At 54.7% G+C, this 16,082-nt stretch overlaps 5 protein-coding genes across 5 annotated transcripts; 1 reads left to right on the forward strand and 4 right to left on the reverse strand.

Moving 5' to 3' along the window:
• Positions 1 to 2,541: 2,541 nt before the first annotated feature.
• On the reverse strand, positions 2,542 to 5,931 carry CH63R_03110 (exportin 1-like protein; the record flags this gene model as incomplete). The annotated part of the gene is made up of 3 exons (XM_018298085.1): positions 2,542 to 4,061; positions 4,118 to 5,657; positions 5,920 to 5,931. The coding sequence occupies 3 exons, from the start codon at positions 5,929 to 5,931 to the stop codon at positions 2,542 to 2,544; spliced, it is 3,072 nt and encodes a 1,023-aa protein (XP_018162901.1).
• Positions 5,932 to 7,665: 1,734 nt separating this feature from the next.
• CH63R_03111 (Duf2347 superfamily protein) lies at positions 7,666 to 9,642 on the reverse strand (the record flags this gene model as incomplete). The annotated part of the gene is made up of 3 exons (XM_018298086.1): positions 7,666 to 8,792; positions 8,842 to 9,194; positions 9,248 to 9,642. The coding sequence occupies 3 exons, from the start codon at positions 9,640 to 9,642 to the stop codon at positions 7,666 to 7,668; spliced, it is 1,875 nt and encodes a 624-aa protein (XP_018162902.1).
• Positions 9,643 to 11,739: 2,097 nt separating this feature from the next.
• CH63R_03112 (1-acyl-sn-glycerol-3-phosphate acyltransferase) lies at positions 11,740 to 12,720 on the forward strand (the record flags this gene model as incomplete). Its single annotated transcript, XM_018298087.1, has 2 exons — positions 11,740 to 12,457; positions 12,521 to 12,720. The coding sequence occupies 2 exons, from the start codon at positions 11,740 to 11,742 to the stop codon at positions 12,718 to 12,720; spliced, it is 918 nt and encodes a 305-aa protein (XP_018162903.1).
• Positions 12,721 to 13,530: 810 nt separating this feature from the next.
• CH63R_03113 (uncharacterized protein) lies at positions 13,531 to 14,604 on the reverse strand (the record flags this gene model as incomplete). The annotated part of the gene is made up of 1 exon (XM_018298088.1): positions 13,531 to 14,604. The coding sequence occupies one exon, from the start codon at positions 14,602 to 14,604 to the stop codon at positions 13,531 to 13,533; it is 1,074 nt and encodes a 357-aa protein (XP_018162904.1).
• Positions 14,605 to 14,757: 153 nt separating this feature from the next.
• Positions 14,758 to 16,077, reverse strand: CH63R_03114 (uncharacterized protein; the record flags this gene model as incomplete). Its single annotated transcript, XM_018298089.1, has 1 exon — positions 14,758 to 16,077. The coding sequence occupies one exon, from the start codon at positions 16,075 to 16,077 to the stop codon at positions 14,758 to 14,760; it is 1,320 nt and encodes a 439-aa protein (XP_018162905.1).
• Between the last annotated feature and the right edge of the window lie 5 nt (positions 16,078 to 16,082).

Here is a 16,082-nt window from a genome sequence, read left to right on the forward strand (position 1 = left end):
AGGAATCTGTTCACTACCTGCGAGTCAGGGACTATAGACGGCGTGAACAGTCATCTGGGGTGTGGTCCGATTCCAAGAACATCGATGGATATACATCTCATGGAATCCATTCTAGAAGGTGCTCGGTTCTTGGTCATCGCTGGCCAGGGGCCTGTCCCCTAGTTGCATCTCGAGTGACAAGTAAGTATCTGAAGTAACAATTGACACGCAGCACGTTAGCTGGCATGGTATTCAGACATACTATGTACGTAGTTGCGGCATGTTTGCCGCTGAGTTACCAGGGCTTGTGGAGTTGTAATGCAATTCGTCCCCTGCGCGGCAAGGGGTTCTGCAACGGTTTGCCATCATTTTGCAAGCCACCGCCTTTTCGAACATCTATGAGGCCTGTTGCTGTCGACGGACCAGTAGATCTCTGCCGAGATAATGAGGTGTTGGCCTTGAAAGGGCGAACAGCTCGTTGACAAACATCACGCGGCCCGGGGTGTCCGGTTTGATCGATCTGCAAAGACAAACAAATGTGGATTGGGAACTTTCCGAGCCCGATTTTCAAGTCTGCGGCTTCCGAGTGTCTGGGTGCCAGAGTAAGGTACTTGAGTAACACCATCCCGAGCACTTTTCAACCAGAGGAACGAAATCGGGATGTTTCTTCCTCATAGTGTCGGCCACAAGTTGGCGTATACACCTGTCTGGGTCGAGACTAAGCATGGCTACTTGGGTTGAGTTCGGGGGATTCGATCACTGTCAAGCGCCGTTTCGTCAAGGAGACATCTGACGGGGGGTCGACGAGGCGGGGGAGACTTGGATGTGCCCAAGTTCGGGATGCTGATCACACCTTCCTTGCTTCGAGGCGCGCTGGCGGGATTGAGCTATAGTGACACGTCGGTCGTTGCGAACCAGTGTTATCTACCCTACTCGGATGAGCTATACTAAGACAACCACCTGCCATTCCTTTGTTCGCAGTCATATGTGTATATATATATATACACATATAAGTACCCCTGTACTATTGCTTGGCTTTAACTCCCCCTCTCTCCCCCTTAACCAACAATTTGACGCAGGTACTACGCTATGTGACACGCAGAAAGCTCCGATGAGTGTGGAGGCAGAGAACTGTAGAGCAGCATACATACAGCAAATGCAAACCCCTCCCTTCATGTGTCCAATGAGGGCCTGTCCATCATGGGACGCAGGCAAAAAGCACTCATTGTAAGACAAGAGGTTTAAGCCCGTTGGTGTTTCTCAGTCATGTTCGATTCGAGCAACGGAGACAGATTATCGTACAAAGCTTCCGAACCGTGGCAGGCTTCTTGCCGTGATTCTCAGCGTCAGTGTGTTGCTAAAGAGATGGGCACAAAACATCCAGATAACCTGACGCGTTTCATTTTCATACATCGTATCCGTGATAAGCTATATACAGATGAACGTAACTGCACCGAGCTCTGCAGGAGTCTCTTGCGCTACCTGGCCCAGGAATGGCAACAACAAGAGCAACAACAAAAGAGACTCGCTCGTGGGAATGGAAGAAAGGGAGCTCGAGCATCCTGGAATATCCCACGGATCGAGGGGTGCCCTACACTCCTGAATACAAATTCAAGGCCGGTGACATATACCATCACTAGAACCGCTAGTGTGTCTAGGAACCATTTTCGACGTCTCTGCTCGCTACCTGCCCAGTTTATCCTGTAGTCGCGAGGGCGCGCACAAACCGTCTTGAAACTCCTTCGACATCTATATGCAGTAGCAGCAGCAACCAATCGTATCAACACCTGAGTATAAACAACACACCGCCGCCAAACCCTCAGAAGACAACCCTGCGAGCTGCATGATGTTGCGGACGAACGAGCCGCATCAGAATATTAGGTACCAGTGTTCCGAGGGCAAAAATACCAGCCCCCCCCTAAAATCGAGGGCTGGCTCTGATGGTTCAAGCTGCAGCAGGCACAAGGCTGATTTGGAACAGAAGGAGTCATCTTGATCCCACTGAGCAAAATCAGAAAAGTAAAAAAGGGGATAGCTCCTCACCCAAGTGTAAGCGGACGCTGTATCCTCCAGGTGTTAAGAAACATGGTACAGATAATATACACCTCTGCAATCGACAGTAGCTACAACCCCCCCTATACACACCCACATTCCAACCTTCAGGCGCATGTTGTGCATTTCAACGTTGCATTATCTATGCAACCCCAAATCACAAGCAGATGCAGGAGACCATTGGGTTTCTTAATATTCCTTCAAAAAGAAGGGTTCGCATCATTGATGAGAACATGGTTCTTTTTGTCATTTGTCATTTAATCTCTAATGCCTCCCTTAAACTCCAAGGCGATGCGGCCAGTGGATATGTAAACAAAGAAATGTGGCCAAGACGAAGCGAGATTCCGGAGATTTGCTCTCCTCTGTCCAAAAAACCTTCCCTTCCACCCATCGTACGCTTGCAATACTTCCTCGTCCCACCGCCTGCTACCAAAATTCCATGCCGATATCCTCTCGCAGTTCATAATCTACGGCTCTTCAGCAGCCCTACAGGAACTCAAGAACCCATTCCTATCGACGGCTCTTTAGTAGTCCTTGCAGATAACTCGAGAAACCCTTCCTATCCACGGACGTCGACATGGACCGGAGAAAATCGGACCCGTCGATGCCCAGGTGTGGGAACAGTGACGACTGGAGGTGTTGGATGAACATCTCGCCCGTCTTGGTGTAGATGGCCTGCTCGAGACCCGCGATTTCGTTGAGGACCTGCTTGCTCTGCGCGTCGTTATGGGGTCTGAAGTTGGGGTCCTGGAAGACCTCCCAGCAGAGTGGGTGAAAGCGGTCGATCATGAAGCGGTCGAAACCGGGGATGCTCGGGTTCGGGGAACCGCTCGGCGCAGAGGGATTCTCCGCGATTTTGGCACAGTCCGGGCCACCCCAGACGACGACCATGCGTGCTAACACACTGAACGCGAGCCTGCTAGGCCCAATGTTCTCCGCCACGAGAGTTCGGCCCAGGGTGAGGACGGAATTGACCAACGACTCAAAGAAGCCCTGGTTGGCCTCGCTGATAAAGACAGACTCCAGCTCGTTGTTCAAGATGACCAACAAAAACGACAGGTACTCCCTGCGGAGCTCTCCAAGCTGGATCTCGTCATCAGTGCCGGTAACTGGCTCGGACAGACCGGCAAAGATTCTTTGCAGTAAGGGGGTGAGCAGCATGTTCAGAACATTGTAGATTTCGGCCTTGAAGCCGAATACGATCTGGTCAAGCAGACGCAAGAAAATAGCCATCTCATCCTTGGAGGAGCTCTGGGACAGGAACCCCTCGATCCACTGGGGAAGCTGGGGCAGCACGGCAGACCCGAGGACGCCGAGCAGCTTGGAGAATGACGCACGGCAGGCAGTGCGGATATCAGTAGAGCTGTTCAGCTCGCTGAGTGCAATCAAAATGGCTTCGGCGGCTCTCGAGAATTCATCAGAGACCAGCTTGTCTGGAGGAGGGCGGTTCTGGGCCGAAGTGCTGCCAGGCTGCCAGTCCGAGAATCCATGGGCAAGGCGGCCAAGGGCCAAGATGATGTGATGTATTTGAAGAATGGCCTGGGCGTCGCCCGACTTTGCCTTTGGCAAATGAGATTCCATGTCACTGAACAACGGGTTCATCACCAGCCGGGCGTAGTAAGCCTGCTTGTCCGCCGGCGTGCTTCCGGTCGACGCAATGCAGCCGATCGCCTCGAAGAGATAAAGCTGGCTGGTGAACAGGGCGTCGGCAGAGTGGTCAGATTCGTCCGAAGACATGTCATCATCGCCGTTGTTCTCCGAGACCTCGGCCTTGATGGGGAGGAGATCGCCGATGGACTGGATGACGGTCTCGGCCACGTTACCAACCTGGGCCCTGAGGAACTTGACAAACCTCTGGAAGAGGTACCACGATCGTGTCTTGATACGAACATGGTCGTGATGTACCAACCGCACGAAGTTCTCCAGGACTTGGGGGATGTACTCTTGACGAGCATCAAACACCTGCCAGTACCGGACGCAGATTTCCATGTACTGGAGCAAAATGGCAGGGTGGGGAAAGTTGGCAATGCCTATTTCGAGTCAGATGGTGTCCAAATTGCAAAAGGGGGGGATGAACGTCACTGACCGGACTCGACCATCTTTGCCACCATAATGGTCAGCCGTTCCGTTGCCGTGCTCGACGGTTGGCTCTTGGTGCCCAAGCCCTGGTTTGGCAGCGCGAGTTCTCCAAAAAGATACATCTCGTGGAGCGCCAGATCAAGGTCTCTCCAATCCATGTGTGACCCTTGCTGGTCGAGGGTGCTGAAAGTTTGGGACACGAGGTTGCTCAGAACCTCGATATAAAGCTCCTGGTCCACGGCTGCAACGGTCTTCTGGAGGACCTGCAGTCGCTTGCGCAGCTCCTGAAACTCGGCTTCGTCCGTCTGCTCGTCCTCGTCACCCCAGTTCGAGGTCTCGTCGTAGCGCATCTTCATGATGATGGCGTTGAGAATGGGCGGAAGCATCTCCTTGTAAGAAGCAGGCAGGTTCGCGCCGACCTTGCGCAGCAATGTAAGAAGGTCGGTCAGGGAGGGGATAACGGTCGAGCAGACCTCGTCGTACTCGTCGGAGAAGAAGCGGAGGAGAAACGGAAGGAAGTCGTGGAGGTGCTGCTCGGACTTGGCTCGCGTATCGTCGCCGGCTTGGGCATCCTCGAGGGCTCGCACGATGTCGGCCATGACGGTGTTGATTAACTTTGCGACGGCCTCGGCGAGATCGGTGTCGTATTTGGGGGTGGACTTGAGCTCGCTCAGAGGGGCGCTGGCAATAAGCTGAGCCACAATATCGCGCAGGTTGAGGAAAGAGATCAGCTCCATCTTCTCGGGGCCTCTCATCTTCTTGCCGACGATCTCGGTAAGGGTGTCGATGGCAGCGTCTCTGACCTTGTCCTCGCTGCCAGAGTTGTTTGTTCGTCCTATGACGGGAAGCAGGAGGTTGAGCATGTCCTGGTTCACAATCAAGGAGATATCCATCCAGCTGATCCACTTGCCAATGACCTTAAGAATCATTTCAACAATGATGTCGTTCTGGCCTGAATATTGCGTCAACAGGTCCTTCCATGACTGGGCAACCTTCTGAACGTCACGCGCGCGAAGCTGGTCCTTCAGGTCGGTGTTGCGCTTCGCATCGCTACTGTTGCGGGTCAACAGCATGTCGGCAATCTCGTCATGGATAGAGCCAATGATTCGCAGGTAGAGAACGACACCGGCCGTGTTGTTGGGGCTGTTTGCCATGGCAAGGAACTCGTCGATGAAAGTATCCCAGCCATCGTTGTACAGAAAGACGAACAGGTAGGTCAGCGTCTGTGACAGCTTGTTCTGCAGGTGGGGCGGGTCGACCTGGTCTTGCAGGTTCTGACCGTATATGTTGCGGACGTATTCGAGAAGGTTGTCCTTCAACCAGGTGAGGCTGCCGCGGTCGAGGGCCTGAGTATGGATTGCATAGTTGACAACTTCTAAGCAGAAGAGGCGGACTACTTCCGAGGGTCTCTGAGATCTTGTGAAGAGGCTGGTGCAGACCTGCCAGCCTTGGGGGTCGGTTCGCAGCTGGTTCAGGTAGTTGAAAGCTTGTTGCTTGAGATCCTGGTCGCTGCCGGGGTTGAAGGCGGCCTCGACGGCGTTTACGATCTGCAAGACACGCAGTTAGCTCCAGGTACTGAAAGGCGGCTTCCATTCCCTTCCAAATTATTCCCAATGGGCTCAGGTTCCGTTGCCGGGGAAGGCTTTGGCCGGCCGAGGTTGGCTGTCGGTCAGTTCCCCCGCCATACTGGCGTCGGTGGGATGGGTGACGATGGAGGTCGGGATGGCGGGGCAAGCAGAGCCCGACAATTTTGTGTAGGCCAACGCAACGGGTACCAAACGGCGAATGGCCTAGGTGCTGCAAACGTACCTGATCGTCCATGTTCAAGACGGTTTGGCCCAGAGCGAGGGATCGTAAAGAGTGGGGAACAGACCGAACGAAGCTTTCAATGTGGAAGAGAAGGAGACGAAAAGAATAGAAGTCAAGGTGGGAGAAAAAAGACTAGTTTTTTTCAATCGAAATGCTGCTATAATCCTGGCAGCCCTCCAAGCTGTGCATTCAGCATTCTTGCTTGACGTAAAAGCGGCGATGTACGAGCTACCGAAGACTCATGGCCCGGCTCGGTTCGATAAGGTAATGGAGCAAGCAGACGTATCCGTAGACGGCCCAGATGAAGTGGGATCGGTCGGGCTGGGTTGGGGAGGCTTTACAGGCAGTACACACAAGGAGGGGTACTTTGGTCGGAGACGAGAGAGCCCAAGCAGGAGGCGTTGGGTTGTATCGATGTTCCGGAGCGATCGAAATTTGGTCGCTGAAGAGGGAGGAAGAGAGAGTGCGTGAGAGAGGAGAAGAAGAAGAGCCGGAAAAGCAGTGTGGTGCAAGGCTGAGGGGATATCGCGGTTGCAGAGCAAGACTCGGGCGGTGGGCGGGCGGGCAGGTGGTGTCGGTCGTCGTCGTGGTCTGTCGTCTTTGTGTTTTTATTTTTATTTTTCTTCCTATTCTCCATTCACAATCCCAAAAAAATCGGCGCAAGTGTGCAATTCAGTCTCGTGCACAAGTGGGGTAGAGTCGTCGTCCGTGAGGACAGCATGCCTGTCCAGGTTGTCCAGTGTTGTACAGACGGCATGCGTTACTACCTAGGTAGGTACTTAGGCCAGGTACCTAGGTCACTGGCGACCAGAAGCTACCTTACCCAATTTCAGAGAGGGGCTACGCATAACCTCTCACCCGCCCAGTTCTTCCATCGCTGGCAAGCGGCGGGGTTCCTGGCCTGGGCGTCCCTCTACGTATTTCCCGACCAATTATCGGCCATGCCGTCCCTTGTTTTCCGCCGTGGCACCAACACATGGGCGGGACGTTCGCCTTGGCTTCCAGACCTTTCCATAGCCCACACCGCAAAATGCCATCCATGAGCCCATGGCTGATGACTTGACGACAGACGACAGAAGACGGACGCTCGTGACCAGGATACTTTTGGGCAGTGACCATACGATGGATGTATTGCTGGATCTGTACCGGCTGCCCCTCACCCCTCACTATATCCATATGCGCCCCCCTTCCTTTCCATGTTTGACTGATCCAGGTCAGCCCTATCAATATACCTTGACAACCCTGGCTTTGTGTCATCGCATACGTTGTCAACTGTTGTCCAAGAAACGCCTTCTCGACATTTTTAAGTGGACAGGGGTTGTCGATTATAGCGGCAGACAAGCTGTCTCAAACACAATGACTAGCGAACTGCCGGGTCCGATGCAGGCAAGGCGGGTTGCTCATGAGACGAAATGGGATACATACATGATAAAGCCAACACGCACTGCAATTGCTATCATTCCGACCACCTACATGAGAATGTTCTGCCGGGCTTCTAGGGAACCCACATGTCATGTACAGGAGAAAAGCTCCCACGCGCTCATCCGTTCGGAAATAGATCATCCCAACGCCTACGTAGCTTGACACAAAAACTTATCGAGTATGCATTATGTCCGTCAAACAAGTGCCGCGTCCCACGAAAACGAAGAAAAAAAGAAGGGGAGACACCGTTTCATCCCGCGTGAATACGGTGGTGAGCCATTTTTACAACACCAAGTATTTCAAGTCTCGAGAGCATTCAGACCCTCAGCAGACGCGCACTCCGCACACCTCAACCCCTTTGCCCTCGATGTAGGGCTTCCGGTTGAAGTACTTAGCCATAAGCTCCTTGACGAACTCCGCATCATGCGCATTCCAGACGTCAAGACCCATGCTCTCAAGTGCTTCACTGCCAACCCGTACGGCGATGCGCTTAGGTTCACCGTTGGACCGGAGAGGGACGTCCTCCGCATCCTCGTCTTCGTTCTCGTCCTCGTCGTCGTCCTCGTCGTCGTCCTCGTAGCAATCGCCCGAGCACTCCGCCAGGTCCCCCATCACTGTGAGCATTTGTGCCGTCAAACGGTGAAAGTAGGCAATAACCGCGAGCTCCGTTCTTGCCTCGTCGTCCTCTGGCCCGATCGCTGACCGAGACACAATGGACCCGATCGAGTCAGCCATGCCGCCCGACACCGAGGGCCGGGATTTCGGGGGATTCGACATGCTCGGCGTGTGTGGCGTTAATACCAGGTCTGCCAGCAATGCCGCATCATGAGCCGCCTCCTCCTGCTCCTCGCTGCGTGCCTGCTCGCCAGCACTCGCCCACCACATGAAGCCACTGTACGCGAGCGCCGTCCAGCTCTGTGGCTCGACAATCTTGTCCAAGGCCTCATCGTTGTCAAGGCTGGGCACCGGGAAGGCACCGGTAGTGAGTTTGAAACTCGTCGGTGTCTCTGATCGAGGAGTTTCGGCTGCCGCCGGCTTCGGCGTTGTTGCTGCCAGCCTGGCAAGACCAGACTGCAAAGCACGGAACCTTCTCAGGTCCCGCTGCGTTGCCTTGACAGGTACGCCACGAGGGCACTCGACCGTGGGCCAGACCTTTTCCTTGGCGTTGGGCGCATAAGGCGGAGGCATGGTGATGAGCATGTCCCAGAGAGTGTCCTTCATGGCCAGAATGCTGTCAGTCGTACAGGCAATCCATCCAGAGCCCGACTCATCCGCAAAGTCGAGGTTGCTGTCGACATTTCGTCGCTTCGAGGCCTCGAAGTCCTCCATCAAGAAAGGTATGTCATGGACCCCGATGGTGAAAAGGGGTCTCAGTCGCTGCGAGGACGATGTCGGAGCCAGTAGCTCCGTCACGGTCTGGGGAATATTTGAAAGGACAGAAATGTTGTATACTGGAAGGGTGTCAGCAAGAGCCCTGGTAACGAGGTTGGTACAACGCACCAAAGTTGCAGGTTTCTCGCACTGGCGCGTGGCATGAGATCAAGATGCGCTTTCGCAGCAGGGCGGCCCTGTGGATGGGGAAAATGAGAGGACCAAAGGTGTCCAGCAGGGACGTCAGACTCCAGGCCGGGTGGTAAGGGGAGAGCCGGTGGCCAGACGGCAGCAACGAAGCGCCATCTGAAGCAGAGCGATTACGGGTGTGGTTTGCCTTTCTGGGCTGGGCGGCTTGGGCGCTGAAGCTGACGGACGGCGATTCGATCGCCGGCCGTTCTTGTTCAGCGCCTTCCTTGGCCTTGTTCTTCTCCCAGTACTCATCGAGAAGGCTCGTAATCTTGCGATCCTCGGCGAGTTTTCTGGCATAACAATCAATACGGGAAACGAGCATGCGCCGGCCATGTGCACTTACGATGCAATGTCCTTCAAGCCCTCAGCATGCCTCCATGCCCGGCCAAGGCGGCCATAGCTGAGAGGAACCAGAACGCCGACGGCAATCATGCGCGCATGACGCGCCTCCTCCTCATCGCACGGTGTGTTGATGAAAGCGCTCAGTCCGGCATGGTGCCCATCGTGAACGAAGTATATCAAGTCGTCGGTGACAGTGTGGAGTCCCGATGGCAGACTCTTGTACTCGACGAGGCCCTCGAGCTCGATGCCGGGTGCAGCCTGTTTCCAGACAATGGTGTATCCGGCCTTAACGTCGAAGTCGATGAGGAACAGGGCCGCTATGGGGGGCAGTTCGGGCTGCGCATTGCCGGCCGGCAAGCGGACGGAGAGGGGTGGTTGCGCCCGGCGGGAGGGCATGGTCGGGTATCTCAGCGACTCGAGGTCATCCTACGACAGCAAGGAGATGCGTCCAAGACAGGGCTGTGGTGTTGTAGACGTTGGCTTTATGGTATGTAACGAAGGAACGGCGGTCGATGACAAGACGGATTCACAAAGGGCGGAAGGGGTTCAGGATGATTGGTGATGCGCTCGACGATTGTCGTGCGATCAAAGTTGCGAGCTCTCCTCTGTCGGGCAACAGATACCGACGCCGAGCCCAGGCGCCCAGACGGGCGGACGCGCCGGGAAGTGTGTTAGTCAGCGGACTGTCACTCTCACTTATCGATAACAACCCCTTGCAAGCTGCGAGGTCGGGGTGCCTTGACTTCAGGATTCAGGCATATTTCCGGATACAACTACTACCTTAAACTACCTAGTTACGATGTACACGCAGGTAATATCACCTACCTAAGAAGAGTGTTGTTGTACCCAAACCGACAAGGCGGACTCCTGCGTAGGAAGTGAGTGTCGTTCGATGTCAGGCTTAGCCGCAACGAAGATTGCATCTGCGAGCGCCGGAGTGGCTTCGAGGCCAGACGGGACGAGTGGATGGATTGCTGGGGGGAATGTTGCCCGAGTCCTGCCACATGCTTCCAAGCGATGGACATCTAGGAAGACGGGGGAAGCCATTAGACCCATCCGCATTTCTTTCCGTCAGGGAGGCAGTGACAGCGATAGTCCGGTGCGGCGGTGGGCGAGGGAAAGCACCGTCCGTCGTCTTGTCTCGCGCGTCTTTACTTTTCTGTGTCATGGGAGCTCTCAGTATCACATGCCAGGTGCACAAAGCTCGTCTGGTCTGGCCTGGTGCCCCAACAGGAAGCCAACGGCGCTCAACCGACCCTGCCGCGAAGAGAACTAAAGAGCAAACGTGAGGGGGAGGACTGCAACGGAAATCGAATGCAAATATCCATCTCAAAATATGATGTTTTGGTTGTTTCTAATTGCCCCCATCTCTCGTGGGGTGTTCCTCCGTCTTGCCTCCCACTCCCAGCCTGCAGATGGTGTGTCCATGTCATGTACAGATAGACAGAACAATGACATGTGCTAGTGGCCTACTACTGATCAGAATGGCAAATTCAAAGCGGGCTAGCGTCCACAACGGTCTGAACCAATTCCTATTAAGATGTGTTCCGAACGTCCGTCCCAACCAGCGCAGTTGCACGACCTGATATGACAACGTCTAGTATGTGTGTGTGAGTGTGTGTGTGTGTTGCAAGGGACCAATTATTGACTCTTCCCCAACGACCTGCACATGAGGGGCATGCATGGAGTTTGTACTTCCGCCAGGAGAGAGCTACCTAGACAGCCAAAGAGAGGGAGAAAAGGTCATCCCACCAAAAAAGAAAAACCCCCCCATTCTCTGGGAGAAACCAGGACAGGGAACCCCCACATCTTCTTCCTGGCCTGGCCTCGACCCTGCCGGTTGTAGCGTGTACGGTTCCCACGGCTGGTTAACCCTTCGCTAATCGAACAGCTTGCGGTGTGCGGCCCAGGTGAAGCGAAGCTGCTGCAGTTACAGTTGCGGTCTTGCTGTCTTGTCCTGCCACTCGACTTCCAGTTTCCACTTCTTCCACCGCCAAGGTATCCATTCATCCGTTCGTTCTGTCCATTCTGTCCATCTGACTGCCCAGCCCACCAACACCGATTCCCTTACATCGTCATTGCAAGAGCCTCGTCAACTTTTCCTCCCTGAGACACACCTCCAACTCACACGTTGCGCTCCTCCCCTCCCACGTATCATGTGTCTTCGGAAGTTGTAGCCTTCACCTCCCTCTCACTATTCACCTCTCGATTTTCCTCCCTCTTCGTCCACAATCTCTCATCCCCCTCCCAAGTCCTCCAACTTGTCGCATCGCTTCGCCTCGCTCTTGTGACGATCGTTTGCCTCGACCCCGCGCTCGGAGCGCTCCCTGAGTCCCCTCTCCCCAACATATTTTGTTCTGAGGCGCCTTCCCCCCCAAAGAAGCTTAACGCCCGCCGTCCCCGACTATCATCTTTTCCCCCTCCAAGCTTCCGCGCGCCTGTCTCTTTTTACGCCAGCTGCCGCCGCACCGACCAGGCGCATAATTATCAGCCATGTCGGCTTTCCTAGGCTACATCTTCTCCTTCTTCAAGGGCTACGCCGCTCTTGTCGTCGCCCTCTACATGCTGTCTTTCGTCGTTCCAAAGGCAGCCTTCGCTGCCCGCGTCCTCGCGTCCTACATCTCGCTGGCATTGGCGGCTGGATGGGGCGTCTTCGCTTCCATCTTCTTGCGCCTCATCGGCGAGCAGGGCATCGCGCAATGGATGACCGGCCGAGCTTTCAGCTATCTCATGGCCCTCACGACAGGCATCACTTTTGAGATCATTGATCCCAACGACGTCCTCAACACCACCCGTCCCGCCGTCTTCGTCGGCAACCACCAGACCGAGCTTGACGTTCTCATGCTGGGCGCCATGTTCCCCAAGTATTGCAGCGTCACCGCAAAGGCCTCGCTCAAGAAGACGCCCATCCTCGGTTGGTTCATGACCCTGAGCGGCTCCATCTTCATCGACCGTAAGAACGCCAAGGATGCCAGGGATGTCATGTCTGGTGCTGCCGACCAGATTCGCAAGAGGAACCAGAGCGTCTACATGTTCCCCGAGGGCACTCGTAGCTACGCAAAGGACCCCGTGCTGTTGCCCTTCAAGAAGGGCGCCTTCCACCTTGCAATCCAGGCCGGCGTGCCCATCGTCCCGTGCGTCGTCGCCAACTATAGCCACGTCCTCTGGCTCAAGGGTCTCGTCTTCAACTCTGGCAAGATTCCCGTCAAGGGTATGGCATTGGCTTCCGTCTTGATCTAGTGAGGTGTGCCTATGCTAACGAGCTCTTATGCAGTCCTCGACCCTATCCCTACCACTGGCCTGACCGCCGCTGATGTCGACGAGCTCACTCGCAAGACTCGAGACCTGATGTTGGAAGAGCTCGTTGCCCTATCTGAGAAGGCCCAGGGCCGACCTATGAAGGTCGCCCACGATGTCGCTTCCGCAAAGACCACCGGCACCGACGCCGCCGCTGATACCGTCTCGACTCTGTGAAATACCAGGACTCTGCAAATGGCCGAGGGCCAATTTCGGACGAGACAACGCACTGGGACCTACCTTTGACGGACACTACGCTTCCAAATAAATATGTATAACCCGCATCAAGAAGGGTCCGATGGCAACAACTCCACCACAGGAGGGAGCCTCAAGTAGCAAGAATGCATGGTTGGGTACGGGTAGGGTAGATTCGGAAGGGGGCATTTCTTGATACCCTATAGACCGAAAGCACGTCCTCGCTCCGTTGGCCTATTCGTCTGGCCTGCGGGGCTTTCTGGGACTAGACGTTCGACATGACATGTAGATGAACACGGCGTGCAGGCAGCATTTCTGTTGAATGGCATTTTACATTGGTTTATTAATCGAGCTTATAATATACGAGAGTCCGAGATCACTCGGCTCTCGATGACGAGCTCAAGACTATGGTTGCTTCTGGTGGCTTCGTGACCCCCAGTCCCCACCCGTTCTTTGATCGATCCCAGCCAAGTGAGCAAGCGGTGGTTTTGGTATGGCTTCTCAGGAGGAGAGTCGGTCCACAGTTCCGGCTGCAGGTGACACAATGGCACACAAAGTACATTCTTGCAGTGAATGCAGACGATGCCACGTCGATGCTGGCAGTCCTCGTCAGACACCCCTAGTGCCATCCGGAATTGCACTGTGATTAGGACTCATACACGTAGCAATGAAAGCAATCTATTTCAGTCACGCGTCGTCTAAACAATGCTTGTGCTATGGTTCCCATTGCCCTACCCATCCTGCCAGGGCCAACTCGGCAGCAATTTCAAACAACTACCTTTCCAAACTCTCTCACACGTCGGAAGATGCCTGCGTCAAGTCGGTGTTGATGATCAGGTCGTCTTTGCCTTTCAAATGCATAACAATGGTGAGCCCCTCGACGCCCAGCCCATAGTCCTCGCCCTGGCCGACGTCGACCCCAACGTCCACAAGTTCCGAACTTTTGCGCCGCTCTTGGGACAAAATCTCCGCTTTCAACTGCCGCACTTCGGCCGTCAAGTTCAGATATCGATCCTTCCAGGAGCATGTGTGGTTAGGTGGCATGATGGGCATCGGGCTGAAGACTTCGATCGCACTGGTGTGGCTCCGAGACAGCTCTTTACAGGCCTGTTCCGCGCTGCCAGCAATGTTCTCTTTTGCCGTAAGCGATTCCGAAGTCGAATAAACAGGCTCGTTGACCTGATAAACGTGGGTCACTGTAGTTGATTCCACCTTCGTCATGGTCGAGATTCTTGAGCTCGATCTTTGAGAACTTGAGGCTCGGATCTCCTTCAGGCGCTTCTGCTCAAGATTATGTATCTGGTCATCCTGGTCATCCTGGCCCACACATTCCGCTCCGGACAGCCTTTTGGGGATGTCTGGAGTGTGTGTGACCAAATCATCGAGAAGGGGTGATGACGAAGGCGTTTCGCGAGGACAGGTCAAGCAAGTTCCAGCTTGCTTGTGATTGCCGTGATCTACGTCCTCGTCATGGTCGAGAGAACCCACATCCAGGGCCGAGATCTTGCGCAGTTGAGATCTCCATAACTCGACGTCAGCGGATTTTTGATCCCGAACCTGTTGTGATATGTTTTCCTCTTTTTGCACTCGGCGCAACTGTTTTTGCATCCACGGCAGTGGCTCTTTGTTAACCTCCAGCATCGTCTTTGGGGCCACCTTCTTCAGCTTTGGCCACTGGATTGCAGGCTCACTTGTTAGGGACCCGTACTGCTCAAATTGAGTCGGTAGCATTTTACTGTTGTCATTGGCGTTGCGAGGTGACACGGCAGATGCCGGGGGGTCGCCTGTATCTGATCCCAACGACGACATGGCGGCGGGCCCATGGTCACTCGAGGTCTTCATCTGAGGCGTACTCTTGGTCTCCATTACCGTCAACCGGCTCTTCGACTGCCTGGGACTCTCGAGCCACAATGGCAAACGAGAGAGAGGTCTACCTGGACGTACCGGAGTAGACTCCGCGCCCCTCTTCTTGACTGGATCCACGTCAAATGACTGCGACCTTTCCAGATCGTGGACATTCTAAGCCCGGGTGCGTTTCTTGTCTTCGGCCATGGCCATATCGGAGCTGGCCAACTTCTCTCGGTTGAAGCCATAGCTATCAATCGGGGACAGTATACTGTCCATGGGCGGTGTCGATAGCCTTTTGGTCCTTAAGCCATCGTCTGTGGAAGTCTGGGTATTTCCTTCGGTGATGGTGGAGCCCGCTGCAAGGTGCTCGATGATGTGTTGAGCACGCTTAAGATCTTCGGCATGGTGATACATCTTGTCAATCTTATTGTGAAGCGGATCGGCCAGCGAAAGGTGAGAAGAGGGTCGGTCAACTTCGTCCATCTTCCCGTGCCCTTCCACGATGCATAGAATGCTATGGCGACCAGAATGATGCCCAGCATGGGTGGCATTGCATCTGGGGTTCCCATAGTTTCCGTGCGTATCTGCGATACCCAAGTCGGTTTGCTTAGGCACACAATCCGATAGTCTGGCTGCTGGCGATGCGCGTATGGTCGCATCGGTGATCTGAGGTTCGACCGCAGTAACCTTGGTCATTCTGTCTGCGCGGATAAAGGGGTTGTCTTTCAGGGTAGTCAAAGTGGCCACAGTTGTCTGTTTCTTCTTGGAAGTTTCTGTTGTTGTCTCTAGAGAAGATGAGGTTCCAGTGTCCTCCTCGGCCGCATTCAACGCATGCCACTCACTAGGCAGCTTCTTTTGCTGTGTACTTCCTGCATACTCGACGTCGAGTGGTTCTTCGTCGAATGGTATCTCGCTTGAACATTGTGGGCATACCGCGTGCCCACACGTGTTGCAAAATGCTCGAGAGGTGACTTCGGCTCCACAAGAGTGACAGCTGTTGGTTGCGTGCCGGGGAATGCTGTTGGCCCCATCTTGATGACGCGAGAAGTCCTCTTCTTCGTCATCGGAGAGCCATCCAGACGGGCGAGAGATCCCAAACTCCGCAAAGATGTCCCGTGCATGACGTCTGCGGATGGTTGAAGTGGTGACTTCAGTTCCACGAGAGTGGCTTGAGGAAGCCGAATGGCTAGAGAAGAGGCGGCACTGCTCCGGGCGTGATGAAGACCGCATTGGTGGTGCGAGACTTGTGGGAGCCCGATTCTGTGTCTTGCTGGGCCGTGGCCGAAGGTGGCTTGTCGAGGCGATCTGACGAAGCTGTGCAGGGTCCAGGCTGATTGTTTCTCGGGGAGGTGTCAGATACACTGAGCGCTGCTGATGCAAAACGGGGTCAACACCTTGACTGCTTCCTCGAGAGGTTCCTTCCGGTCCCCAGCCTAGAAACGAATGGTCTTGGGACGGTGCTTGGGATTCGGCAGAGAGGGTGTTGCGCATCGCCG

Source organism: Colletotrichum higginsianum, chromosome 2 (genome assembly GCF_001672515.1).
Source record: "Colletotrichum higginsianum IMI 349063 chromosome 2, whole genome shotgun sequence".
NCBI classification, from domain to species: Eukaryota; Fungi; Ascomycota; class Sordariomycetes; order Glomerellales; family Glomerellaceae; genus Colletotrichum; species Colletotrichum higginsianum.